The 18494-nt window shown below is 43.9% G+C and overlaps 1 protein-coding gene across 1 annotated transcript; it reads right to left on the bottom strand.

The window, feature by feature from the left end:
• Positions 1-334: 334 nt before the first annotated feature.
• LOC112221450 (rho-related GTP-binding protein Rho6-like) lies at positions 335-7603 on the bottom strand. The gene is made up of 5 exons (XM_024383594.2): positions 7332-7603; positions 6636-6723; positions 1436-1545; positions 1150-1284; positions 335-877 (listed from the first exon to the last, which is right to left on the bottom strand). The coding sequence occupies exons 1-5, from the start codon at positions 7449-7451 to the stop codon at positions 632-634; spliced, it is 699 nt and encodes a 232-aa protein (XP_024239362.2). The 5' UTR covers positions 7452-7603; the 3' UTR covers positions 335-631.
• Positions 7604-18494: the final 10891 nt, after the last annotated feature.

Raw genomic sequence — 18494 nt, forward strand, 5'->3', positions numbered from 1 at the left:
TCAGCACCCGAGGAACAGGGGTTAACTGCCTTGCTCAGAATTTTTACAGATTTTTACCTTGTCAGCTCAGGGATTCGATCCAGCAACCTTTCGGTTACTGGCCCAACGCTCTAACCACTGGGCTACCTACCGCCCGAGGTGTGTGTGTGTGTGTGTGTGTGTGTGTGTGTGTGTGTGTGTGTGTGTGTGTGTGTGTGTGTGTGTGTGTGTGTGTGTGTGTGTGTGTGTGTGTGTGTGTGTGTGTGTGTGTGTGTGTGTGTGTGTGTGTGTGTGTGTGTGTGTGTGTGTGTGTGTGTGTGTGTGTGTGTGTGTGTGTGTGTGTGTGTGTGTGTGTGTGTGTGTGTGTGTGTGTGTGTGTGTGTGTGTGTGTGTGTGTGTGTGTGTGTGTGATCATGAAGAGGACCAGTATATCCAATACAGAGTAAACCATGTTTTTTTTTAAGTGGGGCGTCAGTGGGGGTGGGGACTGGGGAGGATGTTGGGGGAGGCCAGAGGGGTTCTAAAGAAACCCCTTCCTTCCCCCTTACTTCCGATTCCCTTGCCCCTCTACCACCTTGCACCCCCTTTTGCCCGCTGGACTGTTCAATGGAGTGAATCGCTGGCCACCCCAGTCTGGGTTCTTCCCCCTCCCTCACATGATGGAGCAGCCCTTGGCCTTGTCCTTGCCGAAGGTGGAGGAGAGGAGGTCAGACTTTCTGGGCAGGAAAAGGAGTCTCTTGGAGAGGCGTCGGGCAGGGCTGGTCTTGGTGGAGGGCTGTAGCTTGCTGATGCAGGCCAGGGCTGAAGTACGGAACACACTGTGGATGCTCTTCTCTGAGGTGAAGGCCGAACACTCCAAGTAGGCCTCCGCACCTAGCTGCTTGGCCATGGAGGAACCCTGCAACATGAAGGGGAAAGAACAGGAGTGAGACGGAGGAAGCGAGACACCAAAGAGAGAGAAAGAGAGAGAGAGAGAGAAAGAGAGAGAGAGAGAGAGAAAGAGAAAGAAAGAGAGAGAAAGAGAGAGAGAAAGAGAAAGAGAGAGAGAAAGAGAAAGAGAAAGAGAGAGAAAGAGAAAGAGAGAGAGAAAGAGAAAGAGAAAGAGAAAGAGAAAGAGAGAGAGAAAGAGAGAGAGAGAGAGAGAGAGAGAGAGCATTATGTAAGACTCACCTGCTCATGTGAGATGGGTGTCTGCTTCTGATTGGACAGCTCCATGAGCGTACACACGTCTGTGCGCAGGTCTGTTTTACAGCCTATCAGGAGGATGCGTGTGCTGGGGCAGAAATCCAGGATCTCTGTCTTCCACTGCAATGAAAAGGACATATGGCTGTCATGAGGTTGTTATAATGTATCATCACCACAGATGTAAAGTGCATGATTGTGATGATGGCTAAGATGAGGAGGAAGAAGAAATTGACAACAACAATGATGATGATCACAATGACAATGGCCTTGCCTTTTTCAGTGCACCATCAATTGAGTCTGGTCGGCTGATGTCGTAACAGAGGAGCACAGCGTCTGAGTCGCTGTAGCACAGGGGTCGGACGTTATCATAGTACGGGGAGCCTATAGGGTCAAACAGATCGGCTGGGGTCAGTCACAGGGCTTTCAATAGGACAGTACATCAAATCACATTTTATTTGTCACATGCTTCGTAGACAACAGTGAAATGCTTAATTACAGGTCCATTTCCAACAATGCAGAGTTAAAGATAAGATAAAATATTCAATCAAATATAGAAATAGTGACACAATGAATAAATACACAGTGAAAAACAAATATATTTAACAAGTAAAAATAACATGGCTATATACAGGGAGTACCAGTACCGATGTTGATGTGCAGGGGTACAGAGTAATTGGTGTAGCTATGTAGTGTACTTATAGGTAGGGGTAAAGTGACTAGGCAACATGATAGATAATAGACAGCAGCAGCAGCGTATGTGGTGAGTGTGAAAGTGCGTGTGTTGGGGTGTCAAGTATGTATGAGTGTCTGGGTAGAGTCCAGTGTTGGTGCATAGTCAGTGGAAAAAAAGGGTCAATGCAGGTAGTCCAGGAAGCCATTTGATTAGCTTTTTAGGAGTCTTGTTAAAAAGTCTTATGACTTGAGAATAGAAGCTGTTCAGGGTCCTGTTGGTTCCAGACTTGATGCATTGGTACCGCTTGTCGTGCGGTAGCAGAGAGAACAGTCTGTGGCTTGGATGGCTGGAGTCTTTGACAATGTTTTGGGCCTTCCTTTGACACTGCCTATAATACAAGTCCTTGATGGCAGGGAGCTCGGCCCCAGTGAAACACTGGGCCGTACGCACTACCCTCTGTAGCACCTTGCAGTCGGTTTTCCAAGCAGTTGCCATACCAAGCGATGATTCAGCCAGTCAAGATGCTCTTGATGGTGCAGCTGTATAACTTTTTGAGGATCTGTGGGCCCAAATCTTTTCAGCCTCCTGGAGAGGAAGAGGCCATGTTGTCCCTCTTCACGACTGTGATGGTGTGTTTGGACCATTATAGATACTTAGTGTTGAGGGTCAGCGTGGCAGATGTGTTGTTGCCTACCCTCATCACCTGGGGTAGCCCGTCATGAAGTCCAGGATCCAGTTGCAGAGGGAGGTGTTCAGTCCCAGGGATCTTAGCTTAGTGATGAGCTTTGAGGGCACTATGGTGTTGAACTCTGAGCTGTAGTCAATGAACAACATTCTCACGTGTTCCTTTTGTCCAAGTGGGAAAGGCCAGTGTGGAGTGCAATAGAGATTGCATCGTCTGTGGATTGGTTGGGGTGGTATGCAAATTGGAATAGGCCCAGGGTGTCTGGGATGATGGTGTTGATGTGAACCATGACCAGTCTTCCAAATCATTTCATGGCTACAGATGTGAGTGCTATGGAGCAATAGTAATTTAGACAGGCTACCTTGGCATTCTTGGGCACAGGAAGTATGGTGGTCTACGTGAAACATGTAGGTATTAAAGACTGGGTCAGAGAGAGGTTGAAAATGCCAGTGAAGAAACTTGCCAGCTGGTCAGCGCTTGATCTGAGTTAGCGTCCTCATAATTCGTCTAGTCCTGCGGCCTTATAAATGTTAACCTTTTTAAAGGTCTTACTCACATCGGCTACGGAGAGCATAGTACCAAGTGAATAAGAAACTCCATTAGTTCCATTAAGAATGATTTGTTGCAGCACAGGACACCATTCACTCCCCCTGGTAACTACGGCAAACGCCTTGGTCAACAATGCTTGAATCCAATACTCTATTATACTGCGCCTTCCCACTTAGTAGAAGATTTCTCCAATAATTTCCATGAACACACAAACAGACAAACATACACAAACACAGACAAACAGAAAGAGTAAGAGAGAGGCACAGTACACAACTCTATCCCAGTCACACCCCTGTGTTTCGTAAACAATTTATGCTGAACTCTTTTTTTGTGCAGAAATCCCACTTTAAATCAGAGAGATGTAACAAAGATCTCTGTATCAGGGGAGAATCATTGATTTATGTGTTTAGGGCGTGGGTTCTATGTGATGCATAACACATACTGTACTGTATGTAAAATGTCGTTAACAATGACACCTAAACTAAAAAGTAAATGCTTCTCATGTTATAAATTGAAGACTTTTGCTTAGAAAACCTTAATCTGGTTGTGTGTGCATGTGTGTGTGCATCAGTAACAGTTGCTGCCGTTTAAAATGAGGGAGGACGCAACTTTTTTATCAGCATGGCCTTATTTCTATTACTGCATATTGGATGACTGTCATTCATATTCCATTCACCCAGTTCAATGTAACTGTCATGTGTGCTCCCTCTCCAGCCTCTAGGTCACCCTGCTGCTCATTAAGGCGGACACCTGTCACCATCGTTATGCGTGTCATCAGACTCACCTGGACTACATCACTTCCCTGATTACCTTCCGTATATATGTCACTCCCTTTGGTTCCTTCCCCAGGCGTTATTGTTTCTGTTTCAGTTTCCTGCCTGTGCGTTGTTCGTGTTTCTTGTTTTGTATTATGTTGCGTTTATTTATTAAAATACCCACTCCCTGAACTTGCTTCCCGACTCTCAGCGCACATCGTTACAGTAAGATCGATAGGTTAAGGCTACTACATGATACTCAAATTTCCCCTATACCCATCATGAGGTTGCTACCACCTAGCCTATGAATGAAAGTTTACAACGTAGGTGCACAGGTCAAGAGAAAAATGTTAGTAATCAAGGTGACAGACAGTGACACATCCAATAGCACCTTGTACACTCTTGCCTGCATCTAGCTGATCTAGGGTGTATTCATTAGTCCAACAGTTGCAAACGAGAGTTTCTATTCGACCATCTAAGGTATGTTTATCTTTGTTTCATTCCGTTTGCTTCCATTTAAGAATTTTTTTTCAACAAAATCGGAGGAATGACCACACCCCTAATCACCTGCAAACGAAGTTCACTTTCATAGCAGCCACATGCAGACAGCATGCTCACTTTGCTAGTTGTATAATTCCTCCTTGCATATACGCTGTCCTCCTGTCACCTTTTCCCTTCACTTGTGGAATTCATTGCACAACACAATAACTGTCTGTGACCAGGCGAAAAAACCTTTCCAAGCCAAATATTCATACCATAACCGCTAACCACTAACCGCTACACACAGCCTACATCATTGTCACCATATTAGCTAACGTCATAGTCAACATAGCTACTAGAAGTAACGCGTTAGTAATCATGTAGTACAGTGTACAGCAAGCAGTTTAGCAGTTATACCGGCGGGCCCCTGTGGCAATAAATTAATAAATCCAAAAGCTTACATTGAATTGGAATAGTTCCCATGTTGGATAGCCATAGCCAGCTAGCCAATGTAGCATCCCTCTCTGTTTGAGCCAGGTGTTTGAGTAGGTTAAACTAGCTAGCTGCATTCGTTAGCAAAGTAAGTGAAAGGGAAAAAAATACAAAAAATATAGCTTGTTCTCTCTCTCTTGCTTCTCCTTCATTTTTTAAAGGAAATTAATTTGTTCAAAACTGTTAAACTATTGTCTTTCTCTCTTTGAGTCAACTACTCACCACATTTTATGCACTGCAGTGCTAGCTAGCTGTAGCTTATGCTTTCTGTACTAGATTTATTATCTGATCATTTTATTGGGTGGACAACATGTCAGTTCATGCTGCAAGAGCTCTGATAGGTTGGAGGATGTTCTCCGGAAGTTGTTTTAATTATTGTGAAAGTCAATGCAAGGGGGTGAGAACCATAAGCCTCCTAGTCAATGTACCCAGAGGAGGACGGAAACTAGTTGTCCTCTGGCTACACCATGGTGCTACCCCAGTGAGTGCCGTTGAAGCAACTATAGACCTTCATAGTTATTAAATATTTGGTGACATGGTAACATTGTGACATTGGTGACATTGTTGACATGGTGACATTAAATATTTGGTGACATGAATATATTTAATACAGTTTTATCTAAAAAGGCTAACTTTTGTTATGTTTCACTTTACATTTTTCTGAAAATCCCCTTCCTCTGAGGAGGAGCCTCCACTGGTGTGCGTATGTGTGTGCATGCATGCCTACACACCAAAGTATAACGTATGTTAATGTTTATGTTTACATGAAATTAGTGCTTACAATAGTGCTTACAGCGATATATGTGGTCCCCTCTGTTGTACAGGAAGGTCTCTGTGCTAAAATCAGACGCTGACAGGATGTCCATCCTCTCACCACACCAACAACAGATTATATTTTTAACCTACTCCAGAAACGTGTTAAACACAAACTAAACCAGCAAATAATTTTAATCTTTATGGGTAGTGTTAAATGCATTTTCATGATATAAAATTCCCTCCTTCTACTGTAGGTGTGCCATTCTCTTCAGGTCCAATCCATTATTAAAAGCCTGACAAACATTCTCCTTTGAGGGAGGCAATTGTCTGACGTTTACAAGGAATAACTGTATAGTGTGTAAAGGCAAGAGATGAGGGAACTGAGTGGCAGTGATTGGACTTGTTTTTCCAGTAGGAGACAATGACCATATTGTCAGAGGTGTCCAGGGTGATGCAATGCTGGGGAAACAGAGATGATGATGGCTCTGAACCCTGGAGCTGAGACTTTAGTTATAGGACAATCGGAGAAATCCATGATATGGCACAGGATGTCAGAGAGACAGATAGAGATCTCAGTGTTTAGACTATAGAGGCACTTTTGATGGCACGATGATAGTAACAGTGGAAAAAAGAAAGGTGGAAAGAGCTAGGGAGAGGTTAAAACGAGGTGTGAAAATGGAAAGGTGGGGATCAGTCTACTGTTGTTTACAGATTGCATTGTTTTCAGAGCGGGTGGGCAAGGAAATGTAAGTCAGGTTTTGCAGTACAATTCCTCTGAGAACTTGAATATAAAGACACATTAAAATGGAATGCTTTTGGACTCTCTCCTGTTCAAGAGAAAGGAGTTTCAAGGTAGCGGCCTGAGAACAAGTTGGAGGAACATTTCACGCATGATAAACCCCCTCCACTATATCTGCAGGTAGAGCACCTTGTATAGAGAGACATGACACATTATATCCCTTTTTATAATACATTATAAAGGCTTATACATGCTTAAATACCTTAAGTAATGCTTTAAGTAAAGTGCTACTGTAAGGGTATGTTGCCTGTATACAGGGAGAGTGCAGAGTGTAATGCTCACCTGACGTGTCCCAGAGACTGAGCTCTACACGCTGGTCCTCCAGCTCCAGACAGGCTGTGTAGTTCTCAAATACTGTTGGAACATATGTCTGTGGATGCAGAAAGGAATGGGTTCATTTGTACTACTAAAGGCAATTACACTATGTAAATGTAGGATTTAGAAATTAGAATACAGTCAACCTGTGAAATGGTGACCCTTGTAATCCTCTGTCCTACATTTACATACAGTGTAAATTGTGTTAGTTTTACATATAATGATCATCCCAGTTTGTGGCTACTGTGCCACTGCCTACTGTCTGTCTGACCAAATAAGGCATCTGATCATTTCAAAACAAAGGCCAACTCCATGATAACAGAAAAATAATACAAATCATTTTAAGAGGTATTTTAGTATTTTAAGAAATAGGAAATAATTGTTTCCTATCAATTATACAGTTAGGAAATTAATACTTATCTTGGGATAAAGTATCATATAAGAATTAAGCAATAAATAATCTATGTTTTGAAACTCTATCATAAATCTAACACAATCTAGCAATGCAGTTATTAGTGAAAATATAAACTTTACACATTCTCTTTGTTATTATCATATAATTATCACCTCTTTATAGCCTATGTATGTTGACTATTCCAGTAGGCCTATACCTTTAGGTTTTGACTGTAATCCAATCAAATGTGCCAGGTAGAAATTGCATACCTCAGGATAGGAATCCTTGGCCAGGACTTGCAACATTGCGGTTTTCCCGCATTGAACATCCCCAACCAACACCAGTTTACATCTCGCCACCATAGGCTGGGTAAGTCTCCTTTCCTTCATTGTGAAAAAGATTTGGTTGATGAATACAATAAATGTATATGTGAAACAAAACAACTCCTTTGTAAATCCTCTGTCAGTTATCAGTGCTTTGTGCCGTGATTCTCTCCTCCTGCGATGAAGCTTGCTGCCAGCGGTATTGATGAGATATGACACTGCGGTACTTTATATTGTCGCGACAGCCAATGAGCGTTCTGCTAATGGTTGCGCGGCACGCGCTTCGGACGAAATATACAAGGTTTTTGTAGTCAACTGTTCTAAAGGGCGAAATGACCTACATAGCCTATCCATGTCTAGTGGATGATACGCTTTGTGTGATATTAGAGAGAGGAGGGGAAATGGCTACAGGTTATTTAATGTTATATTGTTAAATGTTTGTCATCATGGAGTAGGCCTAATGAATGATCACAACAGCAATTTTATAATTATTTATTAGAATTATATTTACGGCTACATTTAATGCATTAATCCTTCCAATATCAAAGTAATGTCCGTCAATACCTTCTAGGTCAATCAAATGTCTCTCTCTTTCTTCGCCTGTTGGACAGAGAAGAAGTGAGTGGGGAGGGTTGTGTGTTTTTTTTATTGGGCACAGAGGAGGGTAGTGCGTTTTTTCCCTGGTTTATTTTGACTCTTCTGCTCTTAGTTTCACTATAAACAATGGCTTGACTTACTTTTGATATTACCCTAATAAAGTTTAGAAATGTTTGTGAAGGTTTGGTATGGTGTGGCTATTAATAAGCTTTAGCTACTGCAGGCCTATGACATGAAGACAGTGCACCCCGGCCCTCCAACTGACTCCGACAGCTGAACTTGAGGCGAGAAGTCTGTTTCAGGCCTACCAGAGTTACTCCTATAATCAAACAATATAATGCTTAACTTTATACAAAATATTCTGATCGAAAATAAACAAATTAGCCTCCTTCGGTACGCAGTGGTGTAAAGTACTTATGTGAAAGTGCTAATTAAGTCGTTTTGGGGGGTATCTGTACTTATAACGGTCGTCGTATAAAGGAGAAAAGGAGGACCAATGTGCAGCGTGGTAAGTGTCCATATTTAATAGAATAAACTGAACACGACAAAATACAAAAATAACAAAGTGAAATAACAAACTGAAACAGTTCCGTGTGGAACACACAGACACAGGAAACAATCACCCACAACTCAAAAGTGAAACCAGGCTACCTAAGTATGGTTCTCAATCAGGGACAACGATTAAAAATCATACCAGACCAAACACAGAATCCCAAATTATAGAAAAAGGAACATAGACTGCCCACCCCAACTCACGCCCTGACCACACTAAAACAAAGACAAAACAAAGGAACTAAGGTCAGAACGTGACAGTACTTTACTTGACTATTTATATTTTTGACAACTTTTACTTTTACTCCACTACATTCCTAAAGAAAATAATGTACGTTTTACTCCTTACATTTTCCTTGACACCCAAAAGTACTCAGTACATTTTGAATGCTTAGCAGGACAGAAAAAAATTGTAATTCACCTACTTATCAAGAGAACATCCTTGGTCATCCCTACTGCCTGTGATCTGGCAGACTATAAACACAAATGTAAGTTATGTAGCCCCTGGCTATCCGTAAATGAAAAAAACAAGATAATTGTGTCGTCTCGTTTGCTTAATATAAGGAATTAAAATGATTTATACTTTTACTTTTGATACTTAAGTATATTTAAAACCAAATACTTTTAGACTTTTTCTCAAGGAATATTTTACTAAGTGACTTTCAGTTTTACTTCAGTCATTTTCTTTTAAGGTATCTTTACTTTTACTGAAGTATGGGAAATGCAGCTTTCCCCCTACATGAGAACCTCATGCACCCTTATGCAGGTATGTTGATAATAGAATGTTGGAATTGATTTCACTCTGTCTGTTTCTAATTTCCCTTGTTACTGCATACTGTACATGTGTGCACCTCTATATCAGAAGTGCCATTTTATCAAGGCTTTTGAAATATGGTTCCTGGAAAATGGTATGGTGTTTTTATTGTTTACCAAATATATATGTGAGATATATTCTTGTTACCTCTCATTCACAGCTGTCCATGTCAACAAACCAGGGCTTACCCCGAACTACCACCACTCTCATTGTCAGAGAGTCAGATAATGCATTCGGCATCATGACTGCAGGGATGAGGATTCTTGGATGCACAGACTCTGCTTCACAGTGCACACAAAGGACCAAGTATTTTGTACTAAAATGTAGACTTTTAATCTTGTTAATAAAATGAAACCTGATTCTGGGACGTCTCAGTGTGCAGTAATTTAGATTAGATTGATCTACAACACAAGTAGGAAAAAAACTGTAAGTATGTATCACACAGCTCTTCTGTACATTGTCAGCCCTTAATTGTCATATAGAATGCATTGAAACACCTCAAAGAAATTCCAACAGAGCTTTTTCAGCATATTAATAAACCTTTATTCTTGATTCTGAAAGTAAACCACAAGACAAAAGCAACTGCTGAAAACAGACTTGTAAACAAGCGTCTATGGATTAAAATGTGTCAGTGTAGTTACAAATGTTTCTGAATATAAATATTTTGGAACAATAGTAAAACAGTGTCTGTTATGAACAGACATGTAGTTAACAAAAGTGTCTATGGAATAAAATGAAAGTGTCTAGTGTCTAACAGAACAAGTTGTTCATTTCACTGTGGCCCCAGTCAATTGGTCCATGTCCTCTTCTTGAAGTTAGGAGACTGGAGAGCAGTGTGTATGGTGAGGAGAGGAGGAAAAAGGACAACAGAAGAGAGGCAGGGGATTAGAGAATAAAGTCTGAAATCATTTTTATTTACCTCTGTGACAGGCCGGTGACTTGGTGCATGACGTTCTCCAGAGATATGTCTTTAATCATTTGCAATGCCTTTGCGAGTGATGTGTCAAGGAATGAGTCTGCAGCTCTTTTCCCCCTTCTTCTCACACCCCTGCTACTACTGCTGCTGCTCTGTGGCTTCGAGCCCTAAATACATTGTAACCATCCATAGCAACCTCAGAATACAGGGTTTATCAGTTAACCAGGTCTCAGATACAATAAAAATATCAGGGTCTGCCTGAGAGACCCAGATCTTGACATGATCCATTTAAGGTAATAAACTATGAATATTAAGATGTAAAAATGTCAAACCTTTTCTGCATTTAAATCATACGGTGTTTCAATACAAATCAGATTACTTTGAAATTTCAGAACAACAGGAGACTCAAAGATTGGATTATAAAAGAAAACAAAGTAGGAATCTTAGTTACATTTCTCCGGTTAGCACCATTAGGCATGTCACCACTTTCAGACACAACATGTGTAACTCTCACAGTGACCAAAGAGGAGATGGTAAAACTGTCTTACATGTAATGCTAGTATTGTCCTCACATCAATTTAGTTGACCAATAACCTTTCCAATGTTTGATGACAACAGCCGGGAGCCATTTTCACCCAGGTGAATTCCGTCTACCACAAAGTAGCCAGGCCTGTTCCAGAAGGAGTCAAAATTGTCGACGAAGGACATGCCCAAGTCCTTGGTCAGACGCATTAACCACTGGTGAAGAGACCAAAGATGGGTAAAACACTCAGTTAAAAACAGCGAGACAAATACATGTCCTGCTAATTTCACAACTAAAGAGTTGTGAGAAATTTTCTCTTAGCTTTACAGATTTCACACAAATAATATCATTAGACCCCATATGCACCACAACTGTTTTCAGAGCAGGAGTCTGTTTCTTGATGGTGGGGATGATTTCCAATAAATAATAATAATTCAAAACCTTCGCTCCAGGAAAACAAAGTGTACGGGTATTTCTGACTTCCACCGAAATCCGTACACTTTGTTCATAGAGTTCAAGTAACAGACACATCTCAACCAAATCAAATCAAATCAAATCAAATTTTATTTGTCACATACACATGGTTAGCAGATGTTAATGCGAGTGTAGCGAAATGCTTGTGCTTCTAGTTCCGACAATGCAGTAATAACGAACAAGTAATCTAACTAACAATTCCAAAAAAAAAAAACTACTGTCTTATACACAGTGTAAGGGGATAAAGAATATGTACATAAGGATATATGAATGAGTGATGGTACAGAGCAGCATAGGCAAGATACGGTAGATGATATCGAGTACAGTATATACATATGAGATGAGTATGTAAACCAAGTGGCATAGTTAAAGTGGCTAGTGATACATGTATTACATAAGGATGCAGTCGATGATATAGAGTACAGTATCTACGTATGCATATGAGATGAATAATGTAGGGTAAGTAACATTATATAAGGTAGCATTGTTTAAAGTGGCTAGTGATATATTTACATCATTTCCCATCAATTCCCATTATTAAAGTGGCTGGAGTAGAGTCAGTGTCATTGACAGTGTGTTGGCAGTAGCCACTCAATGTTAGTGGTGGCTGTTTAACAGTCTGATGGCCTTGAGATAGAAGCTGTTTTTCAGTCTCTCGGTCCCAGCTTTGATGCACCTGTACTGACCTCGCCTTCTGGATGACAGCGGGGTGAACAGGCAGTGGCTCGGGTGGTTGATGTCCTTGATGATCTTTATGGCCTTCCTGTAGCATCGGGTGGTGTAGGTGTCCTGGAGGGCAGGTAGTTTGCCCCGGTGATGCGTTGTGCAGACCTCACTACCCTCTGGAGAGCCTTACGGTTGAGGGCGGTGCAGTTGCCATACCAGGCGGTGATACAGCCCGCCAGGATGCTCTCGATTGTGCATCTGTAGAAGTTTGTGAGTGCTTTTGGTGACAAGCCGAATTTCTTCAGCCTCCTGAGGTTGAAGAGGCGCTGCTGCGCCTTCCTCACGATGCTGTCTGTGTGAGTGGACCAATTCAGTTTGTCTGTGATGTGTATGCCGAGGAACTTAAAACTTGCTACCCTCTCCACTACTGTTCCATCGATGTGGATGGGGGTGTTCCCTCTGCTGTTTCCTGAAGTCCACAATCATCTCCTTAGTTTTGTTGACGTTGAGTGTGAGGTTATTTTCCTGACACCACACTCCGAGGGCCCTCACCTCCTCCCTGTAGGCCGTCTCGTCGTTGTTGGTAATCAAGCCTACCACTGTTGTGTCGTCCGCAAACTTGATGATTGAGTTGGAGGCGTGCATGGCCACGCAGTCGTGGGTGAACAGGGAGTACAGGAGAGGGCTCAGAACGCACCCTTGTGGGGCCCCAGTGTTGAGGATCAGCGGGGAGGAGATGTTGTTGCCTACCCTCACCACCTGGGGCGGCCCGTCAGGAAGTCCAGAACCCAGTTGCACAGGGCGGGGTCGAGACCCAGGGTCTCGAGCTTGATGACGAGCTTGGAGGGTACTATGGTGTTGAATGCCGAGCTGTAGTCGATGAACAGCATTCTCACATAGGTATTCCTCTTGTCCAGATGGGTTAGGGCAGTGTGCAGTGTGGTTGAGATTGCATCGTCTGTGGACCTATTTGGGCGGTAAGCAAATTGGAGTGGGTCTAGGGTGTCAGGTAGGGTGGAGGTGATATGGTCCTTGACTAGTCTCTCAAAGCACTTCATGATGACGGATGTGAGTGCTACGGGGCGGTAGTCGTTTAGCTCAGTTACCTTAGCTTTCTTGGGAACAGGAACAATGGTGGCCCTCTTGAAGCATGTGGGAACAGCAGACTGGTATAGGGATTGATTGAACATGTCCGTAAACACACCGGCCAGCTGGTCTGCGCATGCTCTGAGGGCGCGGCTGGGGATGCCGTCTGGGCCTGCAGCCTTGCGAGGGTTAACACGTTTAAATGTCTTACTCACTTCGGCTGCAGTGAAGGAGAGACCGCATGTTTTCGTTGCAGGCCGTGTCAGTGGCACTGTATTGTCCTCAAAGCGGGCAAAAAAGTTATTTAGTCTGCCTGGGAGCAAGACATCCTGGTCCGTGACTGGGCTGGGTTTCTTCCTGTAGTCCGTGATTGACTGTAGACCCTGCCACATGCCTCTTGTGTCTGAGCAGTTGAATTGAGATTCTACTTTTTCTCTGTACTGGCGCTTAGCTTGTTTGATAGCCTTGCGGAGGGAATAGCTGCACTGTTTGTATTCAGCCATGTTACCAGACACCTTGCCCTGATTAAAAGCAGTGGTTCGTGCCTTCAGTTTCACACGAATGCTCCCATCAATCCAAGGTTTCTGGTTAGGGAATGTTATAATCGTTGCTATGGGAACGACATCTTCAACGCACGTTCTAATGAACTCGCACACCGAATCAGCGTATTCGTCAATGTTGTTGTCTGACGCAATACGAAACATCTCCCAGTCCACGTGATGGAAGCAGTCTTGGAGTGTGGAGTCAACATCAACTGTTCAGTGGAGACTGCGTGAATCAGGCCTTCATGGTCGAATTGCTGCAAAGAAACCACTACAAAAATGCAAACCATGATATTGAAGTACCCAAAGTCGGTATGCTTTGTTTATTGGTTGTTTTGGCATGGAAACCTTTTGGTGGAAAACTCGTTACATATATTTTATATAAGTATAAATATGGCATAAAAATGTTGAAAATCTGATTTCCCCTAGCTGATCATTGTCTGCAGCCAGCTGTGATTTTAGTGCAATGAAACAGGCAGGGAAAGTGGTGTGGTGGTCGGCGAACCCTCAATCTTCTGGCCCGTAGCCCTGCATGGCATCGACTGTGCCACAAAAGCATGCTGAAGTGGCAAAATACCCACGTTTATAAACACAGGGTCGCTACAGTTATTATTATTTTTGATCGTAAACATAATTCTGAGTGGGGGGGGTGTTCAAATTATTAAGTGAAAATATTTTCATGTTAGGGAGGAGGGTGCATTTTATGACAACCTCCCCCCAGCACATTTAGATCAATTTAAATGGTATTGTAAAAGTGAAAACATACTTAGCCCTATAGGGCTTGTAGTCTAGAATAAGGTGTGCTTTTTCAAATATGCCCAGTGGGTGTACAGGTAGGTAAAGATCAGACCCACTAAAAGAACAATGTTACTTGACCTGCTTCAGTTCTAGCTTTCATTGATACTCTCTCGGTCTCTCACTCAATCTTTCTCTATATAATTTTTTTCCAACTTTTGACACTGTTGCCACCCTATATGGCTTCACAGGCATGAAAAAATTACCAGATTAAATGGTCTCTTTGTATGAGTAAAAAGGACCTAACTCTACTTAAATATTTCACCCAATCTAGAACAGGATTCAAAAATGAAGAAGAATTACACTCAGGAGTTATCATTTACGTCCTCTCATCAAGTTACATATGCATTTGGAAGGAAACCTAGCAAATGCACAGAGAAAAATTGTCACGTTCGTCGTAATGATGAGACCAAGGCGCAGCGTGACAAGAATACATTCTTCTTTAATAAACAAAGAACACTTAAACAAACTAACAAAACAAACGTGAAGCTATGCTAAACCAAGTGCTGACATTCAACTACACATAGACGATAACCCACAAAACCAAAATGGAAAATAGCAACCTAAATAGGATCCCCAATCAGAGACAACGATAAACAGCTGTCTTTGATTGGGAACCAATTCAGGCCACCATAGACCTACATATACCTAGACATACCAAAACCCCATAGATATACAAAAAAACCAGAGCATTGACTGCCAAGCCCAAACAGAAGACATGTGGCTTCCTCACTCTGAAACACCAGAGAATCTTCAAGAATGTCTGCCATTTTGGGAGGATGTGGAGCATGCTGAGTTTTACAGAACACGAATGGACATACAAACAACCACATACTGTTACGACATTAAATGTCCTAGTGCATTCGGAAAGTGTTCAGACCCCTTGACTTTTTCCACATTTTGTTACGTTACAGCCTTCTTCTAAAATGGATGAAATAAAAACAAATCCTCATAAACCTACACACAATACCACATAATGACAAAGCGAAAACAGGTATTTATAAATTGTAGGAAATTTATTAAAAAATATAAAAAACAGAAATACCTTATTTATATAAGTATTCAGACCCTTTGCTATGAGACTCGAAATTGAGCTAAGGTGCAACCTAGTTTGCATAGATCATCCTTGATATTTCTACAACTTGATGTCCACCTGTGGTAAATTAAATTGATTGGACATGATTTGGAAAGGCACACAACTGTCCATATAAGGAAGTGGCGTTTCTAGCTTGTATGGCTCCCTGGGAGAACCCCCCCGTCAGCGCCCCCCCATTATATCCAAAGTTATGTAAGCTAGTTGGACAGAAAATAGAATATTGTCGCCCTATGTGTAATAGCATAGCAAGCAACATAGCATCATAGGCAAACAAACACAAGTGTTATACTAGCCTATTTCATGACATGCATAATATTACACTCATAAAGAGATGACATATCTGCATACCTTGATCTTTGGAACGTTTCTTCTCTTTGTCTTTCCTCTTTTTTCCTAAACTGGGCACCTGATGTCTTAGACCTTTTCTTATCCATTTGTGTTGATTTGGCACACGAGCATCAATTCATTACCCATCCTCCAACACTGTCAATCAAGAGTCAAGACTAAACCAATTCACCTTGGTGGTGTGCAGACTGGTTTTATATTATTCTTAACGAATTCGGACAAACCAGAAAAAAATGCAACAATATGTCTGTGAAACTATATATTCACAATATTATGAATGAATTGTGGTTTATTTGGTAGCATTTCATGGTGTGACTGATTTTACTAATTGCATTAGTACTGTACAAAGTTAGAGGTGCTGTAACGGCGTTCGTCTGTTGAAGGAGAGTCGGACCAAAATGCAGCGTGGTGGTAACTCATGTTCTTTAATGAAAAAATAGCGATACATGAAATAACTAAATAAATACAAAAACAACAAACGAAACGTGAAAACCTAATTACAGCCTATCTGGTGAACACTACACAGAGACAGGAACAATCACCCACAAAATACACAGTGAAACCCAGGCTACCTAAATATGGTTCCCAATCAGAGACAACGAGAATCACCTGACTCTGATTGAGAACCGCCTCAGGCAGCCAAGCCTATGCTAGACACACCCCTAATCAGCCACAATCCCAATGCCTACAAAAACCCCAATACAACAACACAATAAACCCATGTCACACCCTGGCCTGAACAAATAATTAAAGAAAACACAAAATACTAAGACCAAGGCGTGACAGAACCCCCCCCCAAGGTGCGGACTCCCGGACGCACCTCAAAACCATAGGGAGGGTCCGGGTGGGCGTCTGTCCATGGTGGCGGCTCCAGCTCGGGACGTGGACCCCACTCCATAAATGTCTTAGTTCCTCCCCCTTGCGTCCTGGGATAGTCCACCCTCGCCGCCGACCATGACCTCGTAGTCCTCACCCAGAACCCCACTGGACTGAGGGGCCGCTCGTGACTGAGGGGCAGCTCGGGACTGAGGCAGCTCGGGACTGAGGGGAAGCTCGGGACTGAGGGGAAGCTCGGGACTGAGGGGAAGCTCGGGACTGAGGGGAAGCTCGGGACTGAGGGGCAGCCCGGGACTGAGGGGAAGCCCGGGACTGAGGGGAAGCCCGGGACTGAGGGGAAGCCCAGTACTGAGGGGAAGCCCAGTACTGAGAGGAAGCCCAGTACTGAGAGGAAGCCCAGTACTGAGAGGAAGCCCAGTACTGAGATGAAGCTCAGGCAGGTAGTTGGCTCCGGCAGATCCTGGCTGGCTGGCGGATCTGGAAGAGTCTGGTTGACTGGCAGATCTGGAAGAGTCTGGTTGACTGGCAGATCTGGAAGATCATGGCTGACTGGCAGATCTGGAAGAATCTGGTTGACTGGTAGATCTGGAAGATCATGGCTGACTGGCGGATCTAGCTGCTCTGGCTGCTCCATGCAAACTGGCAGCTCTGGCTGCTCCATGCAGACTGGCAGCTTTGGCTGCTCCATGCAGACTGGCAGGCTCTATGCAGATTGACAGCTCAGGCTGCTCCATGCAGACTGACAGCTCAGGCTGCTCCATGCAGACTGACAGCTCAGGCTGCTCCATGCAGGCTGACAGCTCTGGCTGCTCCATGCAGACTGGCAGCTCTGGCTGCTCCATGCAGACTGGCAGCTCTGGCTGCGTTGAACAGGCAGGAGGCTCCGGCAGCGCTGTAGAGGAGGAAGGCTCTGGAAGCGCTGAACAGGCGGGAGACTCCGACAGCGCAGGAGAGGAGGAAAACGCTGGCTGCGCTGAACAGGCGGGAGGCTCCGACAGCGCTAGAGAGAAGGATGGCTCTGGCTGTGCTGAACAGGCGGGAGGCTCCGGCAGCGCTAGAGGGAAGGAAGGCTCTGGCTGTGCTGAACAGGCGAGGCGCACTGAAGGCCTGGTGCGTGGTGCTGGAACTGGTGGTACTGGATCGAGGACACTCACAGGAAGCCTGGTGCGGGGAGCTGCTACCGGAGGACTGGTGTGTGGAGGTGGCTCTGGATAGACCGGACCGTGCAGGCGCACTGGAGCTCTTGAGCACCGAGCCTGCCCAACCTTACTTGGCTCGATGCCCACTCTAGCCCGGCTAATACGAAGGGCTGGTATGTACCTTACCGGGCTATGCACCCGCACTGGAGACACCGTGCGCTCACTAGCATAACACGGTGCCTGCCCGTTTAGCCCCCCGGTAAGCACAGGGAGTTTGCGCAGGTCTCCTACCTGGCATCGCCATACTCCCTGTGAGCCCCCCAATACATTTTTGGGGGTGACTCTCAGGCTTCCATCCGCGTCACCGTGCTGCCTCTTCATACCAGCGCCTCTCCGCTCTCGCCGCCTCCAGTTCTTCTTTGGGGCGTCGATATTCACCAGGCTGTGCCCAGGGTCCTTTTCCGTCCAATATCTCTTCCCAAGTCCAGAAGTCCTTTGATCGCTGCTCCTCACGATTAACAGGGAGAGTTGGCTCAGGTCTGACTCCTGACTCTGGCACTCTCTCCCTGAGCCCCCCCCCCCAATACATTTTTGGGGCTGACTCTCGGGTTTCTTTCTGCGCCGCCGTGTCTTTCTCTTCGACTCCATTCTCCTATAGCCCTCTTCGCACTGCTCCAGCGAATCCCAGGCGGGCTCCGGCACTCTCTCTGGGTCGACCACCCACCTG

The sequence above is a fragment of the Oncorhynchus tshawytscha genome, linkage group LG22 (assembly GCF_018296145.1).
Source record: "Oncorhynchus tshawytscha isolate Ot180627B linkage group LG22, Otsh_v2.0, whole genome shotgun sequence".
NCBI lineage: Eukaryota > Metazoa > Chordata > Actinopteri > Salmoniformes > Salmonidae > Oncorhynchus > Oncorhynchus tshawytscha.

Bases quoted from the DNA above. Each gene is read 5' to 3' on its own strand.
- LOC112221450 (XM_024383594.2), bottom strand. From the start codon at position 7,451: ATGAAGGAAAGGAGACTTACCCAGCCTATGGTGGCGAGATGTAAACTG. The intron at 1,546-6,635 runs GTGAGCATTACA...TTGACCCTATAG, and splicing joins CAGTCTCTGGGACACGTCAG to GCTCCCCGTACTATGATAAC. The intron at 878-1,149 runs GTGAGTCTTACA...TTCATGTTGCAG, and splicing joins CACCCATCTCACATGAGCAG to GGTTCCTCCATGGCCAAGCA.